This window comes from Parasteatoda tepidariorum, chromosome 10 (genome assembly GCF_982258835.1).
Source record: "Parasteatoda tepidariorum strain Cologne lab strain chromosome 10, Ptep-v5.0, whole genome shotgun sequence".
NCBI lineage: Eukaryota > Metazoa > Arthropoda > Arachnida > Araneae > Theridiidae > Parasteatoda > Parasteatoda tepidariorum.
This window is the reverse complement of record NC_141764.1, coordinates 349,018-365,737: the sequence shown is the minus strand read 5'-3', so window position 1 is coordinate 365,737 and position 16,720 is coordinate 349,018. Positions and strand designations below refer to the sequence as shown.

Genomic DNA, 16,720 nt, shown 5'->3' with positions numbered 1-16,720 from the left:
AAAAAAAAATGGCAACAACAGGAAAATCTGTTCTTTACGCTGATTTGCTACTGACCTGCTGTTGACATTCAAATATTTTCATTTTACAAGGGTGGTGGCGGTAATTTTAAACAACCAGGCAATTGCAATTTTTTTTCTTTCATAAATACAGTTATAAGTAAATTCCAGAATCCTGCTTTTGCCTGAACAATAATTATGTTTCATCAAGTGTGTTATAATTTATCATGTACTGTCAGTTAACATCAATGAAAGTCCTTTAGCCAATACTAAATTTTATTGATAGTCCATTCTTATTTTACCATGAATTCTAATTCTATTGAAATATATCCATCTTGTGCCAAAGATAAAAACAAATCGGACTTTCCGGGAATTGCCAATTTATCACCAATAACCAATCTATCACTAAATCTGAGTGGTTTATCGACAGCTAATTCTGGAACCCCAATCCGCCGCATATCTTGGTCCAACCCGATTTCTAAAGAAACTAATATTTCCATTCCTCCTCAGGAACTATCATGCGCTGATTCACCAACGTTTCAAGGGATATTTCCTCGCAGAGGCAAGATAAAATACAAAGTACGAAAATTTATTTCAAACGCACTACCTTCTGACAGCGATGATGACAAAGAAAACATTGTTCCCCTTAATAATTACTCTATAAGTTCTCAATCGAAAAAGCACGATGAAAGCATGCCCTGCAGATCTCAAGACAGCGGCTACTCGGGCTGTCATTATTTGGAATCTCCTCTCAGTCCATTGCCCACTTGCAAAATTTCCTTTTCGTCGGACGAAGAGGAGGATGGTTTTGAAAGCATTTTTGAACTCAAAGAAACAGATGGGGTTGAGCATCTTTCACCTGTACCTCCCTGCATGTCCCATCTGTTGACTAAACCTTTATTGAGATGTCACGACTCCCCTCTGTCTCCCTCCGTCAAACGCCAAGGCAAGCTGCCCATTCGTCGCTGTCTGTCAATGGAAATGGACAGTGAATCGGACTCCTCTTCGTCTGAGAGTACTTCGAAGAGGGAGACTTTTATTGCTCCGTTGAATCCTCAAAGAAAATCATTCGTCAATGAAGTTCAAACCAGAAATATTTTCAAACGGCCAGAGCCACCAATTAACAATTTAATGTCATATAACAAGAGAAGAAAAAGTTCACCTTCCATTGGTGATAAAGAACGAGATAATTTTGTTTTCCAGCGATCCTATTCTGAGACTGCGGCCACTATCATGCATGCACTCTTAAAGGCAGATCTGCAGCCAGAGTTAGTGGGGGATGGTAGCAGATCCTACGCTTTGCCTCTTTGTAAAGGACGACATGAAGATTTGAAAAGCATCGCACCTCAAACATTAGTTGAACTTTTAAAGGGCAATTACAAGGATGAAATTGAAAATTTTATTCTTGTTGATTGCAGGTTGGTATAGTGAAAAATTCAAGTTTTTAACTAACTTTTAACAAGTAAAATCTTCAACAAAACCTTTTCTTATTGATCAACTATTTCCCTTACCAATTATTTTTAAAAAAAATGCAAAAAATCAACATATTTTTTTTTATTATTTAATTAATAAATTCAAGCAGCTGAAACAAAACATAATACACGAGTTTTAAGTTAAAATTTTTTTTATGTGTAAGAAACAATTTACTATCCCAAATTATCTCGGGCAAATGAAAAATGTTAAATATTAGTCTTTGTATATTAGTCTTAAAATAAGCGACAACATAAAGTGATACTTTTTAAACGTTAGTGAAGGAATACGTCATTTTTTTACTCTTATTGCTTTGTAAATTCAGCAACCATCGTATATACAATCGCAACAAAACACGTGTGCAGTCCGACAGCAAAACTCTAAAATAAAGCTTGGCAAACTTCCAGTCACATCAGATAATGTTTTTTGCTTCCCACCGAGTAAAAACGTGATAAAACAAACTGTGCTGACAAATTTTGCTACACCCGAGTTTTCTCGGGGTGATAATTATTTGCAATGTATACGTACCTGAGTTAATTAGGGATAATCAGGGAAGCAGTTAAGTGTAGTTATAGCGATAGACTAGTCTTTTAGGGATAGTTGCAAACATTTTCTGATTTTTTATGAAACAAAAGAAAAGTTTGAGTTGATTACTTTCAAATATATTCTGCAGCACTACTTGCAGGACATGTTTGAAAATCTGCTACTAGCATTCAGAAATCTTTAGATATTGCAGATCTAGATTTTGCTATACTTCTTTATTTTGGTGCATTGACTGTTTTTAAAACATTTTCCAAAAAATATCAATAACATAACGAATTGTACATTAATTCAAAATTATTGATATTGTATATATAATCAGAACTAATTATGTGAGTGATTGTAGCTAAAAAATATAGTTTATAATAGAACTAGGTATAAACAGGTAGCTTTTCTGTCCTTCTCAACTGGAGAAAAAATGCATTTCTTTAGTGAGGAAAAAAGTCTTAATTTTCTATCCGATTTCACTACTTTTTGCCAAAATTAAGTTACTGAAAATGGAACCAAATAAAATTTTCTTAGACAATTTTTTATAAATTCCAAGCGTTACAGAAGGGAAATCACATAAGTATTTTGTTCTAAGAAATATATTAAATATATCTAAAAACAAACATTTCTGGAAGAATATGCTACTTTAGGGTACAATGTTTAATTAATTGGCATGAAATAATAAAAGAGCCTCAATTAAATTGCAAGCTAATTAAAAGTACTTGTAATGGAGGGGACAAATAAAATCCCACATTTTTGATATGCGCTGTTATTTACACTAAATTCTGTGATTTGGACCATCCTAAACATTATTAGTAGTTTTTTTTTTTAAATTATCACATTTCAAGGTAAAATACATTATTGTTAGACTTTGAAAATTGTGTGAACACATTTTTTTTAAGTTTGAATAATGCATTGTAGTAATAGAAAGGACATGAAATGTAACAGATGAGACAAATTTACAAATAATAAAAGGGAAATATCACTGTCAAAATTTACACTTTGATTGTTTGAAGTTAGAGTTGGCAACATTGCTATAATATGTGGCATGTGAATCCATGCTACATCTTTGTAGTTATATTTGAAAGTTTTTATTCTACCAGACTGTGTTAAAAAACATTGTCTGTTTCTTTCTCAATTTCAGTTATTTGGGCAACAAAATTAACTACCCTATTTTTCCTTGAACATTTACATTTGATTTTTCAGAGCATTAATATTTAAGCTAAAAAAAAAATTTATGAGTAAGGTTGTGACTTTTTTTTTAAAAATTTTTCAAAGTCTGATTTTATTGATAATGAAGGTTTTGTTTTGAGAAGTTATAAAAAGGAAATGTTTTTAAATTTTTAATTGATGTTCGAAATCGAATGATAAATAAATTAAATGTGGATTAAAGTGACTTATGAAACATTTAAATTATAATTTTCCATTATGTGTATATCAAATAATTTGATTTCAATAAACATGTTTAAATTCTTCCCATTTAGTTTTAAATTTAATTAAATATATACACTTTTAAAACTTAACAAATATGCAGTTAGTGTATATGAATAATGAAGTTTGAATACAATTCATGTAAGTGTAGACATTGCTTAAATTGTTTTTATTTTATTTAGTGATTAGTTTGTGGTAATTAAATACTAATTTTAATCATTTTAGTTGAAAACATTTTTTCAGCTGAAGAATGTAAAACAATTTAGTTTAAATTTTTAAAAAAAATATCTTTTTTTTTAACAAAAATAATTTTTGATAACCTTATGTGATAAGTGTTGCCCCAAAACTAATTGTCACCATTCATTATGTTTTAGATATCCTTATGAATTTGAAGGCGGACATATAAAAGGTGCAAAGAATATTTTCACTAAAGAGGACATAGTTTCAACATTTTTCAGTACATACACCTGCAACAATCAAAAGAATGCAATCATTTTTCATTGTGAATTTTCATCAGAACGTGCACCCACACTCTGCAGATTCTTACGACGGAAAGATCGTGAGATGAACGAAGGTCATTATCCTCGGCTGCACCATCCAGAAATGTACTTGTTAGAAGGAGGTTATAAAGCTTTTTTTGAAAACTATCGAGATTATTGTGAACCCCAGGATTATAAACCAATGAATCACAAGGATCATGGTTTTGAGTTACGTCATTTTAGAGCCAAATCCAAATCATGGGGTAGCGACTGTAAAGGTCGCTCGAAGCTGAGAAGCAACTCAATGCACACCATGATTTGATTTTTAAATTGATATGCTTTTTTTTTTTTAAAAAAATTGAAGTTCTTTTGATACAAAACTCAATTTGAAGTTGCTTTTTTAGGTTTTAAATTACTATATTTCGATAATTAGTTTTTAACTTAAATTAACATTTGCTTGTTGAAATTCTTGAATTTTCAAAGGTTCAATTTTTTATATTATTGCTTTTAACATAATTTAATCAATTAAAAGAATTTCTAACCTGCATATTGATTGGGAATTTTTTCATAACTCAATTTAATATTGCTCTTTTATAAATTTTTCTTAATTAATATACTTGATTAATTAGTTTTTTAAATTTCAATATTTGATTCCATTGTTTCCTATAATATTTTTCTAAAAGGAAAAATTGTACCTGCTGAATAAGATGTGGAAATTTATTCAAATAAGTTTATCATTTGTACAAATGTATTCAAAATTGCTGTTTTGGAAATATTTTTTACCATAAGTACTTGATTATAATTAGTTTTTTTTTTTTTTTAAATTTAAAATGACATTTTCATATTGAAATTCTACAGTTTTTTAAATTTTAATATTAGATTCTATTATTAAAAATGAATTAATTGCAATATGTGATTCTATAATTTCGTATTAAATGCTATAATTAAAAAAAATATTTACCTGTGGCATAAGATATGGAAATTCATTAAAATATGTTTATTATTTATTTAATATTGCTGTTTTGGAAATATTTCTTGATATCCTTGGGTATAATTAAGTTCTAATTCAAAATGATACTTTCGAATTAAAATTTTTGAGTTATCTTTTATATTTTGATGTCCTAATCTATCATTAATATATATTGTAATTTTATAAGAAATTCTGTTTAAGATATTTATAAAATTTGATATTGCCTATTTTAGTAAATTAATTAACTGGAAATTAAATTTCCTACTAAATAATTTGATTGTTACAATTAAAAATTATTACAGGACAGGAAATAGAAATGTATTTAAAATTCAATGTGATATTGCACTTTTAGTAATATTCCAATTTAGTTTTTATTTTAAAATAACATTTTCATCTTGAAATTCACAAGTTTTTAATCTACAAGTTCAAAATTTGATGGTTTAATGGTATAGATTTTAAAATATTTTTGATGTTAAGTATTTGATTTAATTATTTACCATTAAATGCAGCAAATTTTTAAAAAAATTTGCTTAATTACATAGTAAACAAAAATGTATTCAAAATTCGAAGTAATGTTACTTTTTTTAAAAAGGTTTCTGGATAGATTGTTATAAATTGTTTGTAACTTTATTTAGCATTTTCATATCCTAATCCATGTTAAAAGTTATATATCTGTTTCATCCTTTTTTTTATTACTATGTTCTATTTTCTTAAATTTTATTTGTGCTACATAAAGAACAAAAAAAAAAAAATTTTTTTTTAATATATTTCAACAAAATTAATTATTGAGAATAAACTGTAATATTTATGACTTTCCCCATTTACTGACAGAATGCAGTTTAAAACTCTTTCCTAAAAAGTTTTTTAATCTTAATTACTTTAATTCATAAAAAAAACCTTATTTCTGACATAATAAATCTTTATATCTTGAAATGAGATTAATTTTTAAATATTAACATCATATTTCCTTATATGAATAAGAAATATGATTACAATAGTTTTATTATATTTATTTATTAATGATTTTTAAATTAAATATTGTTTAATTATTTATGGTGCATGATTTCATTTTTAATTTATTTTTCTGCTTACTAAATTTGTTATTTATTTGTATTATAAAATCTTGTACAGCATTTATACTGAATCAAAGTAATATATTTGAATAACTATGTTTTATGAATGAGCTACAGCAATGCACGCTTTTTGATGTCAATTCACATGAAATCTGTTTTGCACAACTTTTCTATTTTTATTTATAATTTAGACTTTTCTTTTTAATTTGAATTTTTTTCTCTATATTTTCTATAAGTTTGAAATCCAAGTTGCAGAAAATTGCATATTTTTTCCCCCTAAACAGAATAGTACCCACATTTTTCTATTTATTGCAAAATACAATTCATTAATATTTTCTTGAAAATAGCTTTCGATTGTAATTGAGGGGTAATTGTGAAAGTGAAAAACCTTGAAAGTTGCTAACTCGAACAAACAATTCAACAGTGTGCAAAAACTCAATAACAAGATAGCAGTTTATGTACTATTCATATTTAATGTAATTTTTTGAACTAAGATTTATAATTAAATTACATACATGAATTGTGATATTGGATTTTTGAATCACATTAGTAGGAATCGCAATGCATGATTTTTAGATCCTGTACATATGAATAGCGACATAGGATTTTAAACTTGCGTAAATACGAAACAAGATATTGATTTCAAAAACTTGTAAATATAAATTGAGACATTGGATTTTTAAATTACGAGGACACAATGTTCGATTTATAGATCACATGAATTCGGTTCATAATAAGTAACTTTCAAATCAGATAAATATGAATCACAATATTGGCGGATTCCAACGCAGTTTCAGATATTAAAATAATAAAAATGCAACAAACCAAATAATAATAGTCACAATTGCGGAAGAGTCATGTGTATTAACATCTCGTTAACACAATTCAAAATCCATCTAATTATATGTTTTGATGCGCGGAAATTGGTGAATCAATATTCTTGAGATACGCGGAATTCCGCGAAAAAGTCACATGCTCTGCCCCTAGTTTCTAGACCTGGGGGGATGATACGGAATGCCTGGTTACATCCAGAATACAATCACTCTTTGTAATTGCAACTTGCTCATGCAAATCATAATTACTGAGCTTATAATATGCATTATAAATGGATTACATAGCTAAAAAATGAATTTTAGTAGAAAAATTATAAATTTCTGAACAGAAAGTATATTCATATTTTATTGTTGAATGTATCATTTAAAAATTTAGATAAGTTTTATTTCTTGTTTTGTATTTTTGTTAAATTCATTCAATTCCTATTTTTGTTAATTTAAAATAACCAAATTGAATTTTTTTTTTTACAATCTTTGAGTTCAAATTAAAAAGCTGTGTTTGGAAAATATTTGTGTTATTTCACTGTAAATAGTTCCATGTTTCACTACATAGAAGTTCACTTTACTTCTTATCAAACGAATTTTAAGTAATTTGATTGTAATGATTTTCGGATAGGAATTTTCAAGTTTTGTACTGCTTTTAAAAATCAATAAAAGCTTTTATCTACTTTTAAGGCTCTTAAAAAATGCTTATTTTTCTTTTCTTCCTATCAGACTATGAAAATTTCAAATTGTTTAATCTTTTTTAAATTATGTTTTTTTTTTTTTATTTGAATTCAAAATTGCTTTTAAACCACACTAATTATTTATGCTTTTCGATTTCTTATGTTTAAAACTATTTTTATTTGAAAAGAAAATAACTTCTTTAAACTATATTAGTGTTCTCCCTAAGCGTTTTTAGAAGGGTGGTTTTCCCTTTGATCACTATAAATGCACTCTCTTTGTAATTTTTGTAAAAATAAACCACCATCCGTTAGAAACATCGCCTTTTTAGTGATGTTCCATTTTTAAAAAAATTTATTCGCTGCTTAAATAATAATTAAGCTCTGGTAAAATTATCTGTGTTTATAGGTTTAATTCTGATTACTATTGCAATTATTCTAACTTGTTCATTACAAATATATTATTACAAATATTCCAATAATTAATCTCAACTCACTAAATTTTTCGTACGCAAATTACTCAATTTCTCACATCTTATTTTTTTCGGGGGGGGGGGGGGGGATATTAGTAAATTTTTTAATGGTTTTAAAATTTAAATGTTTATTTTCTCATAATTTTCAGCTTAAATTATTTAAAAATCTTTCAAGTTGTTCATCAATTAGTAATTTTCTTTAGTTTACTTTTTTGAAAAAAAAATTATGTCCAGAGATTCTCTATTAGCATGCCTTTAATTATTTTTTAACTACAAATTTTTCTCTAATTCTGATAATGAGAGAGAATTATTTTTTGAAATATACACACGAAATAGTATAAGAGGGTAATTAAAATATTATCGAGAATTAATATCAGTTATTAGCCCGTGGCAGAATCGCGGCCTCATTTTGGTTTGCTTTTCAGCAGACATTTACACCCAAAATTTGAATCACGCGTTTAAATAATCACTTTTTGAAGTGCTCAATTTATGCAGATACTGTAAATCCATTTTGATTGTATTTTCGGCAGTTGACATTGATTTTCAAGTGGTTTTTAGATATCCCGATATATTTCATTCAGACGATATGGGAAATTCGAATTGCGCATTTGATCATTTACTTTTTAAGCCAATGATACTATCGATTTCTTTAGCAGTTATTGCTTTTGATTTCCACATAGTTTTTAAAACCCAATATTTTCTATATGGTATTATTTATTACAACAATCAAATCTTGAAACAAAACATTGCATTTGAGTAACCCCTTTCTGAAGAGTCCGATTATTAGAAGTATCTTGCAGTAGTGCTGGAGAGTTTTGTCGCAGAAAGCCGAAAAAATTCTGCCTCAGGGGTTATTGCATAATATTACACAGTTTCATAAATTTTTACGGTGTTGAATGATAAACTTATCAGCGCTAACTTTCAAAACTTATAGTGCCCTTTCCTGGAAGGGTCCTTTCCTTACCCTTTTTTATTCTTAGTGAGAACTCTGCTCTATGGTAGACAATTTTTTTTTTAAAGATTTAACAAGTTATTCTTACAGTAAAGAGAGATAAAATTTACATAGTTTGCTTACAGGGGAAAGAAATGTCCTTCTTCCTAAATATAATTCGCATTTTTTTAACATTGCCTCTTACAATGTCCATAAACAACTGGAAAAATTTAAAATGCGCTAGCAATATTAATTTAAAAAAAATTTACTATATTATGTTCATAATTACCAGAAAACTTTCTAACTCTTACAAGGGAAACTAGGGAAGTGTGACTCGCCAATTTTGAAATAAGCTAATGGGATGTATGCCTTATGAGGAATAATTTTAGGGGGCAACATTTGTTTCGGCCCATAGAAGGTTCTGTGAGAGATAAAAAATAATTCAATATATATAGAAAAATCGGTATTTTATTACTTCAATGCAGACTATTAGTTATTGTAATTGTCTCATACTCCAATTAATTTGTAATTAATTGAATAATTGATTAATTTGCTAATTAATAATATCAGAAAATTAATTAATTGTTATTAATTAATTAATTGTTAGTTAATTAATTGATTCGCAATTAAATACTCCAATTAATTTGGAAAGTTTTTTGGGGAAAAAAATTTGAAGTCAAAATTTTTTTTTTTAAATTAACCTAACACGTTTTTCTGAAAAGCTACAGATATATAAAATTTTCGAAATCAATTTTGACAATAAATATGCATTATATAGTATGTGAAAGTACCACAAAATTAATTGGAGTATGAGACAATTACAATAACTAATAGTCTGCATTGAAGTAATAAAATACCGATTTTTCTCTATATTGAATTATTTTTTATCTCTCACAGGACCTTCTATGGGCCGAAACGAATGTTGCCCCCTAAAATAATTCCTCATAAGGCATACATCCCACTAGTTTATTTCAAAATTGGCGAGTCACACTTCCCTAGTTTCCCTTGTTAGTAAATATATCTAGATTTAATTCTGCAATGCTAAGAAATATACTAAGAATCAGGGTTGGCAGGTTTTTGACATGTGACAGTTTTTGACAGTTTAAACCACGATTTAAACCGTCACGTCAAAAACCTCACTGTCAAAAATGTCAAAAACCTATATTCATATGTGAAATTTAATTAATACATAAAATTTATATATTTTTTATAAAGGATAGTGCTTCTAAATATGTTCTAGAAAAAATAAATTTAAAATTTTGAAGAAACACTTATATTTTGAATAGTAACCAAAATCTTGTACTTTTGAAAGCTCACATCTTTTGTAATATTATGTATTCATTTTCATGTGTTGTTGAAAATCTGCAGTGATATTATTAAGAAATTTATTTATAACCAAATTTAGTGTATAGTATAGATTATACTAAAAATTAGACATTTTTAAAGATAAACATTAGCAGTTTTGTACATTAGACATCTTTTAAAGAAAAATCTTTTTAATATTCTTTTAAATCTTCTTAATAATCTTTTTAACATAAGACAATACAAATTTAAGTGCTTTCTGTTAAATACACAGAGTAGTTAGTGTCGATTTACAGTATATTCAGCCTATTCATTTACTATGCTGAAAATTTAGTTTATCCAAATACTTGTGAATTTCATTTTGCTGAATACTACTATATACATAGTTTTGTTGAATATCTGAATATTCAGCTGTTGAATAATTACTTCTTGCTTTCAAGATATGCATTATTTGCATTCTTAATACTGTGGGGGGAAAAATTAAGAGGTAAAAATTGTTTTAAAATGATAAGTGTAATAATTATAAATAAATATAATAAACAATATGAATTATATTTATCATTATTCACAAATATAACTACTTTTAAATTCAAATTAACATACTGGATAATAAAGATATTCGGTATAACATTAAAAAAATTTTTCATACACTTGTATCAAGTTTTTATTTATACAACATAACTTGTAAGTTCCTTATAAATATTAGTTATATGTTCCTTATATGTCAAAAATGCATAGTAATAAACTTTTAATTTTCTTAAGTATCAAAAAAGAAATTTTTTTTTCAAAATATAAATATTTAAGAAAATTTTATGCAAAATTTTTCTGCACATGCATTTGAATATAAATTTCTGAGATTTTAAATCTGTTATTTTACCTTAATTTCATTAAAAAATATTTTAAAACCTGCTGATTACCTATAGTATAATTAAATTTCAATATAATGCATGGCAACTGTTGGTAGTTTTGAAGTTTATATATTTTTTTGGCAAACTTTAGTTTTTGACATTTTTGACGGTTTAAACCAGTATTATACCCTTGTCATGTCAAAAACCACTTTTTGACGTCAAAAACCCAACCCTGCTAAGAATACTTACTAAGAAATTTTTAACAGCTTCCCTTACCAATTTTTTTGAAGAAAAAAAAATGCAAAAAATCAACATATTTTATCATTTCATTAATAAATACAAGGAACTAAAACAAAACATAATACACAAATTCTAAGTTGACATTTTATTTTTATGTGAAAAAATTATTTAATTTACTATCAGTTTACTCTCCCAAATAATCTCGGGCAAATAAAAAAAAAGTTAAATATGAGTCTTTGTATAGGTTCACATCTGAAAAATCATCTGCATTACTTTAGCTCGCGAAGGCCTTTTTTTTTTTCTCTCTCTCTCTCTCTTTTTTTCTTCCTTCTATGAAAATTCATCAACCATCGTCTATACAATTATAAAAAACACGTCTGCAGTCCCACAAATAGCAAAGCTCCCGAACAAAAATTCCAGTCACAGCAGATTATTATGATTTTTTTTGTTTTGCTTCCGGCTGAATGAAAATGTGATAAAACAAAAAGTTTTCTCGGGATAATAAATATTTGCAATCTATACATACCCGAGTTTTCTCGGGGTAATAAATATTTGCAATCTATACATACCCGAGTTTTCTCGGGGTGATAAATATTTGCAATCTATACATACCCGAGTTTTCTCGGGGTGATAAATATTTGCAATCTATACATACCCGAGTTTTCTCGGGGTAATAAATATTTGCAATCTATACATACCCGAGTTTTCTCGGGGTGATAAATATTTGCAATCTATACATACCCGAGTTTTCTCGGGGTAATAAATATTTGCAATCTATACATACCCGAGTTTTCTCGGGGTGATAAATATTTGCACTGTATACATTCCCGGTGGCTCTGGGGATAGAGTTTTCGCCTTCCAATGTGGCGAACCGGGTTCGAATCTCAGTCGATACGAATTGCGCATCCGGCTTGCACCGACCACAGTGCGGACGTGAAATATCCTCAGTGGTAGACGGATCATGGGTTAGAGTCCCCTTGCCGTCAGGCTAACCGTGGGAGATTCTCGTGGTCTTCCTCTTCATGTAACGCAAATGCGGGTTAGCTCCATCAAAAAGTCCTCCACAAAGGCAAATTTCTCCCAATACTCGATCCAGGAGTTCCCTTGTCTTCTGCATTGGGTTCAAAATGACAAAGGCTATGGAGTTGAACGTAAGTAGTCGTAAACCCATAAAATTGGGTCGACTGTTCAACGACGGTTATAAAATAAAATTTAATCAGGGATACGGTTAATAACAGAATTGATGCCTGTAAGGTGCGTACATTTCCTATTTAAATAAACTCAATTAAAATCTGTTAAAAAAAAAAACTCAGTATTTAAAGGTTTTTGAATGACCCCTTTTTATTCTAAAAGATTATTCTGCTGTTGTTTAAAAGGCCAGGAGCTACTATATCTGATCCCACTATAATGAACAATTCTGTGATATATGTTGTAAAAGATAGCATCAATTGAATTTCTGTCAGACGTATTTAACTTTTAAAATCTTTTATATAGTTTTGAAAGCATATTTGTAAAGTTCGATGACGAAATAAAACGGAACTACTTGCAGTCTCGAATGACTATTTAAATCCTAAGCTGCAATGGTCTTTTCATAACTTGCAACAGAGTATTAAATCATGCTGCCACGGAGAAAAGCTAGATTTTCTCTAACCATGATAACAGAGGCTGAAAACTGCGTAACTATTTACAAAGAGTATGGAAAGTTAAATAAATTTGCAAGTGTATTTTTTTTTTTCATTTTTTTTTTGTCCTAAGATTTAGACAAGAGAAAAGAATCATTTTAATTCGTAAATTACTCATAAATCTCTTTTTAACGAACAACAATCAAAAGAAGTAACTTTAAAATTTTCTCTTGCCCTTGAAAACTTTCGAATGGTTAACGTAACAGAATAATTTGTTTGTAAAACTGTACCAAGTCTTATAACAAAAGTAATAAAAAGTTTTGAGATTGTATAACAACAAGCTTTTGTAAACTTTATTGGTATCATCTTTAAAGGATTGCATATTTTCATTAAATCCTACTCTGCGTATTAATAATTATGACAATAATTCTGAATTATATTTTAGAATAGTTTCAAATATTTTAACATAACATTACTAGAAAAAAAGTGGCAGAGTAATCTAGGACAGCGCGTCAAAACCACAGCACTGCGATAAATTCGAAAAATTTCGCTAGGAATACGTCATATATGTAAAGAATATAAACAGCAGGAGACTAATAGTAGTGTTGCTCATATTTCATTTAAAAAGAATTCAAAATGTTTTATGTACGGAAACTTCGAAAGATAAAGTGGTCCTAACAATCTCATTACAACTTTTGTTAAATCAAATGACTCGTAAAAAGCAATATATTTTTTTGAACAATTGACACGCATTTAGGAAGTAGTTTTTAAGGAAATAAACAAAGATTTAAGTGAATTTCACTCGCTATATTGAGATGAACTGTAAGGTGCAGACATTTTAAATGGATGTTAAAAAATAACGTTGCGTCTTTGGAAGAGCAAACTGAATTTTAAGTAATGGTGAGTTGAAATAAAAAAACGTAGCCTGTATTGTGTATGCATGAAACTTTTATTCTATCATAAAATCAAATTCAATTTTATTTCTCAATCGTGTTGGCGTTTGTTCATTATTTATTTCTTCAATATTTATATTTCAAAGCAATCTTAATATTTTTATGTACCTGATTGTTCATATAAAACACAATATAATTTTAGGAAGCCGTGGCAGCTCAGGGGATAGAACCAGGGCGATCCGGGCGGCCGCCCGGAGCGCAATGATCTAAGGGCGCCAAAATGATAGTTAACAAGATTGAGTGGCGGTAGGCGGAATTTATCATTTTTATTTCTAAGCACATAATTCAAATAATATAATATATTTAAACATTAAGGCAAAACCTAGTTGAATTCAATTCAACATGACAATACCACTCAGCCCTCGCCTTTCAAGAATTGATTGTATTTTATATAATATTTTTGGTCTAAATAATACTTTGGTTTATATAATATTTTGGTCTTTTTGTATAATATTTTTGGTCTAAAAGACATGCCCAGAAATGAGCTACTGGCTCATTGCAAAGATTTGGAAATAGTTTTACTGATGGAAATTCAAGCGATCTTAACGCCCTGGAACTAGCCGATGAAATAAGCATTATTTCGTCATTATTAACAAAAAAGGAAACCCCTGTTGAAGTTCTCAAGTTTATCGCTACACTTAAATTAGCACCAAACCTCAGCATAGCATTAAGAATATTACTTACATTGCCAGTCACTGTGGCTTCAGGGGAAAGAAGCTTTTCAAAACAAAAAATAATAAAAAAATTATCTCAGAACGATGCAGACGCAAAATCGGCTCATTGGATTGGCAATGATAGCTATAGAACACCAAATTAGACTTGAAATCACTGGTTCGTGAGTTTGCCGAAGGAAAAGTTAGAAAAAGGGCATTTTAACTACTTTAGTTAGTTAGAATTTATTTATAATATGGGATATTAGTTTAGTTAGCATTACTACACTTTAATCTTTGTTATTTTGCCTTTACACTTTAATCTTTGTTATTTGCGTTTTTAATAAAACGTTTTTTTTAATATTTTTTTTTCAATGTTTTCTTGACTTTCTGATAGGGTCGCATGAGATTTACTTAAAAAAAACGGGGGGGGGGGCGCAAAATTAAGGTTTCGCCCGGAGCGCCAAAATGTCTAGGGCCGGCCCTGATAGAACGTTCACCTTCCGATGGGGTGAACTGGTTTCGAATTTCAGCGATGGCTGGTCGAGGCGAATTCCACACCCGGCTCGCGCCGACCACAGTGCTGACGTAAAATGTCCTCTCGCCGTCTAGCTAACCGTATGAGGTTGTCGTGGTTTTCCTCACCATGTAACGCAAAGGTGGATTGGTTCCATCAAAAAGTCCTCCACGAAGGCGAATTTCTCCCAATACTTGATCCAGGAGTTTCCTTGTCTTCTGGATTGGGTTCAAAATTACAAGTATACGGAATTGAACATAGGTATTCGTAAACTGAAAATTCGGTCGGCTGTTCAACGACGGTTATATAATGTAATTTCAGGAGAGCCGTGGTTGCTCAGTGGATGGAGCGTTCACCTTTCAATGGAGGTGAGCTAGTTCAAATCTCAACGATTCCGCACCCGGTTTGAACCTACCACAGTGCTGACGTAAAATGTCCTTAGCGGTAAACGCATCACGAGTTACATTCTTTTTCTCTTCAGGCTAACCATGGGAGGTTTTCTTTTTTTCCTCTATGTGACAAAAATCCGGGTTAAATTCTTCAGAAAGTTCTTCACGAAGACTAGTTTGTTCCAATGCCTGATCCAGGAGTTCTCTTGTGTTCTGAGTTTAGTTCAAAATTACAAGATTGCGAAATTTAATATTGATAATCACAAACTAAAAAAATGGCTCGCCTGTTTTTAAAATGGTATAAATGCATACTATGTATACTCATTTCTGAAAAATAAAAATTTGAAAATTCTATCGCTGATATTTAGTATTTTGGTGGTCAAAATTTATTTGAAATTGTGGCAAGATCAGCCATAAGCAACACCACTTTGATTTCCCAAAGTTTACCTTAAATCTTATTTCTTAAAAATTTATAATATTGACAATATAAACGATTTTCTTAGAAAAATTTTGTTTTGATTTATATTGTTATTATTTATTTATTTTTGCCCAAACCTGCATAAAATTGAAAATCTTTTTTGGAAAGAATCTTTCATCTAAGCATATATAAAGAAGTGTTTTAGTAAGAAAAAACTTGTTTACATCATTCACTCTTTTTTAAGACAAATTTTTAAAAGGTACTGCATTTGGTTTCGATACGAAACGCAACAATGATACAATTTACTCTATATGATACACTGTTACAGTTTTTTTTTCTTCATGCACAGTGTAAATTATGGCAACAGAATACAATATATAAAATCGTTCAAACATTTTGACGTTTTTTTTTAGTTATGTTAATCAAATTTTACATTTCTTTCGTTTAATTGCGAAAAACTTATAAAAAAAATTCATATATGTTACACTTTTTGCAATTAAACGAAAGAAATGTAACATATATGAATTTTTTTTTTTTTTTAATCAAACTGTTCTAAAAATTAGAAGAAAAAAATATGGCAAAACGCCTGTATTTTTGTCACTTTACACCATGGAATCGTTAGAGTCAAATTTTCCTTCTTTTCTTTTTTTTTTTTTTTTTCTGTACTCTAGCATTTAATGATGTTCTCGATGAGTGTTTTGCTAACTGTTCAGAAATGCGAACGAAATTCGTTAACTTTAGTGTTCTGTAAAATCGTTTTCTCCGCAGGTTGAGCCAAGCAGCAGAGAAAGTGTTTTTACGGAGTTTAAATTTTGCGACTTCAAATCAACAATAAATTTTAAAATGCAATTTTGTAGGAAATATAAATTTTTGACTACTAAATTTGTATGGTAAATCGAAAAAATATTTTCAAGAGTCGGAGTTAGTCATTTGC

General features: G+C 29.0%; 1 protein-coding gene across 1 annotated transcript; it reads left to right on the top strand.

Moving 5' to 3' along the window:
- The first annotated feature begins 29 nt into the window (after positions 1–29).
- On the top strand, positions 30–5,627 carry LOC107440854 (M-phase inducer phosphatase). Its single transcript, XM_016053918.4, has 2 exons — positions 30–1,415; positions 3,801–5,627. The coding sequence occupies exons 1-2, from the start codon at positions 301–303 to the stop codon at positions 4,225–4,227; spliced, it is 1,542 nt and encodes a 513-aa protein (XP_015909404.1). The 5' UTR covers positions 30–300; the 3' UTR covers positions 4,228–5,627.
- The last annotated feature ends 11,093 nt before the right edge of the window (positions 5,628–16,720 follow it).

What these genes read in the sequence shown, in the direction of transcription:
- LOC107440854 (XM_016053918.4), top strand. Translation starts at nt 301, where the DNA reads ATGAATTCTAATTCTATTGAAATATATCCATCTTGTGCCAAAGATAAA. An exon ending in TTTATTCTTGTTGATTGCAG is followed by an intron (nt 1,416 to 3,800) that starts GTTGGTATAGTG and finishes ATTATGTTTTAG; the next exon opens with ATATCCTTATGAATTTGAAG.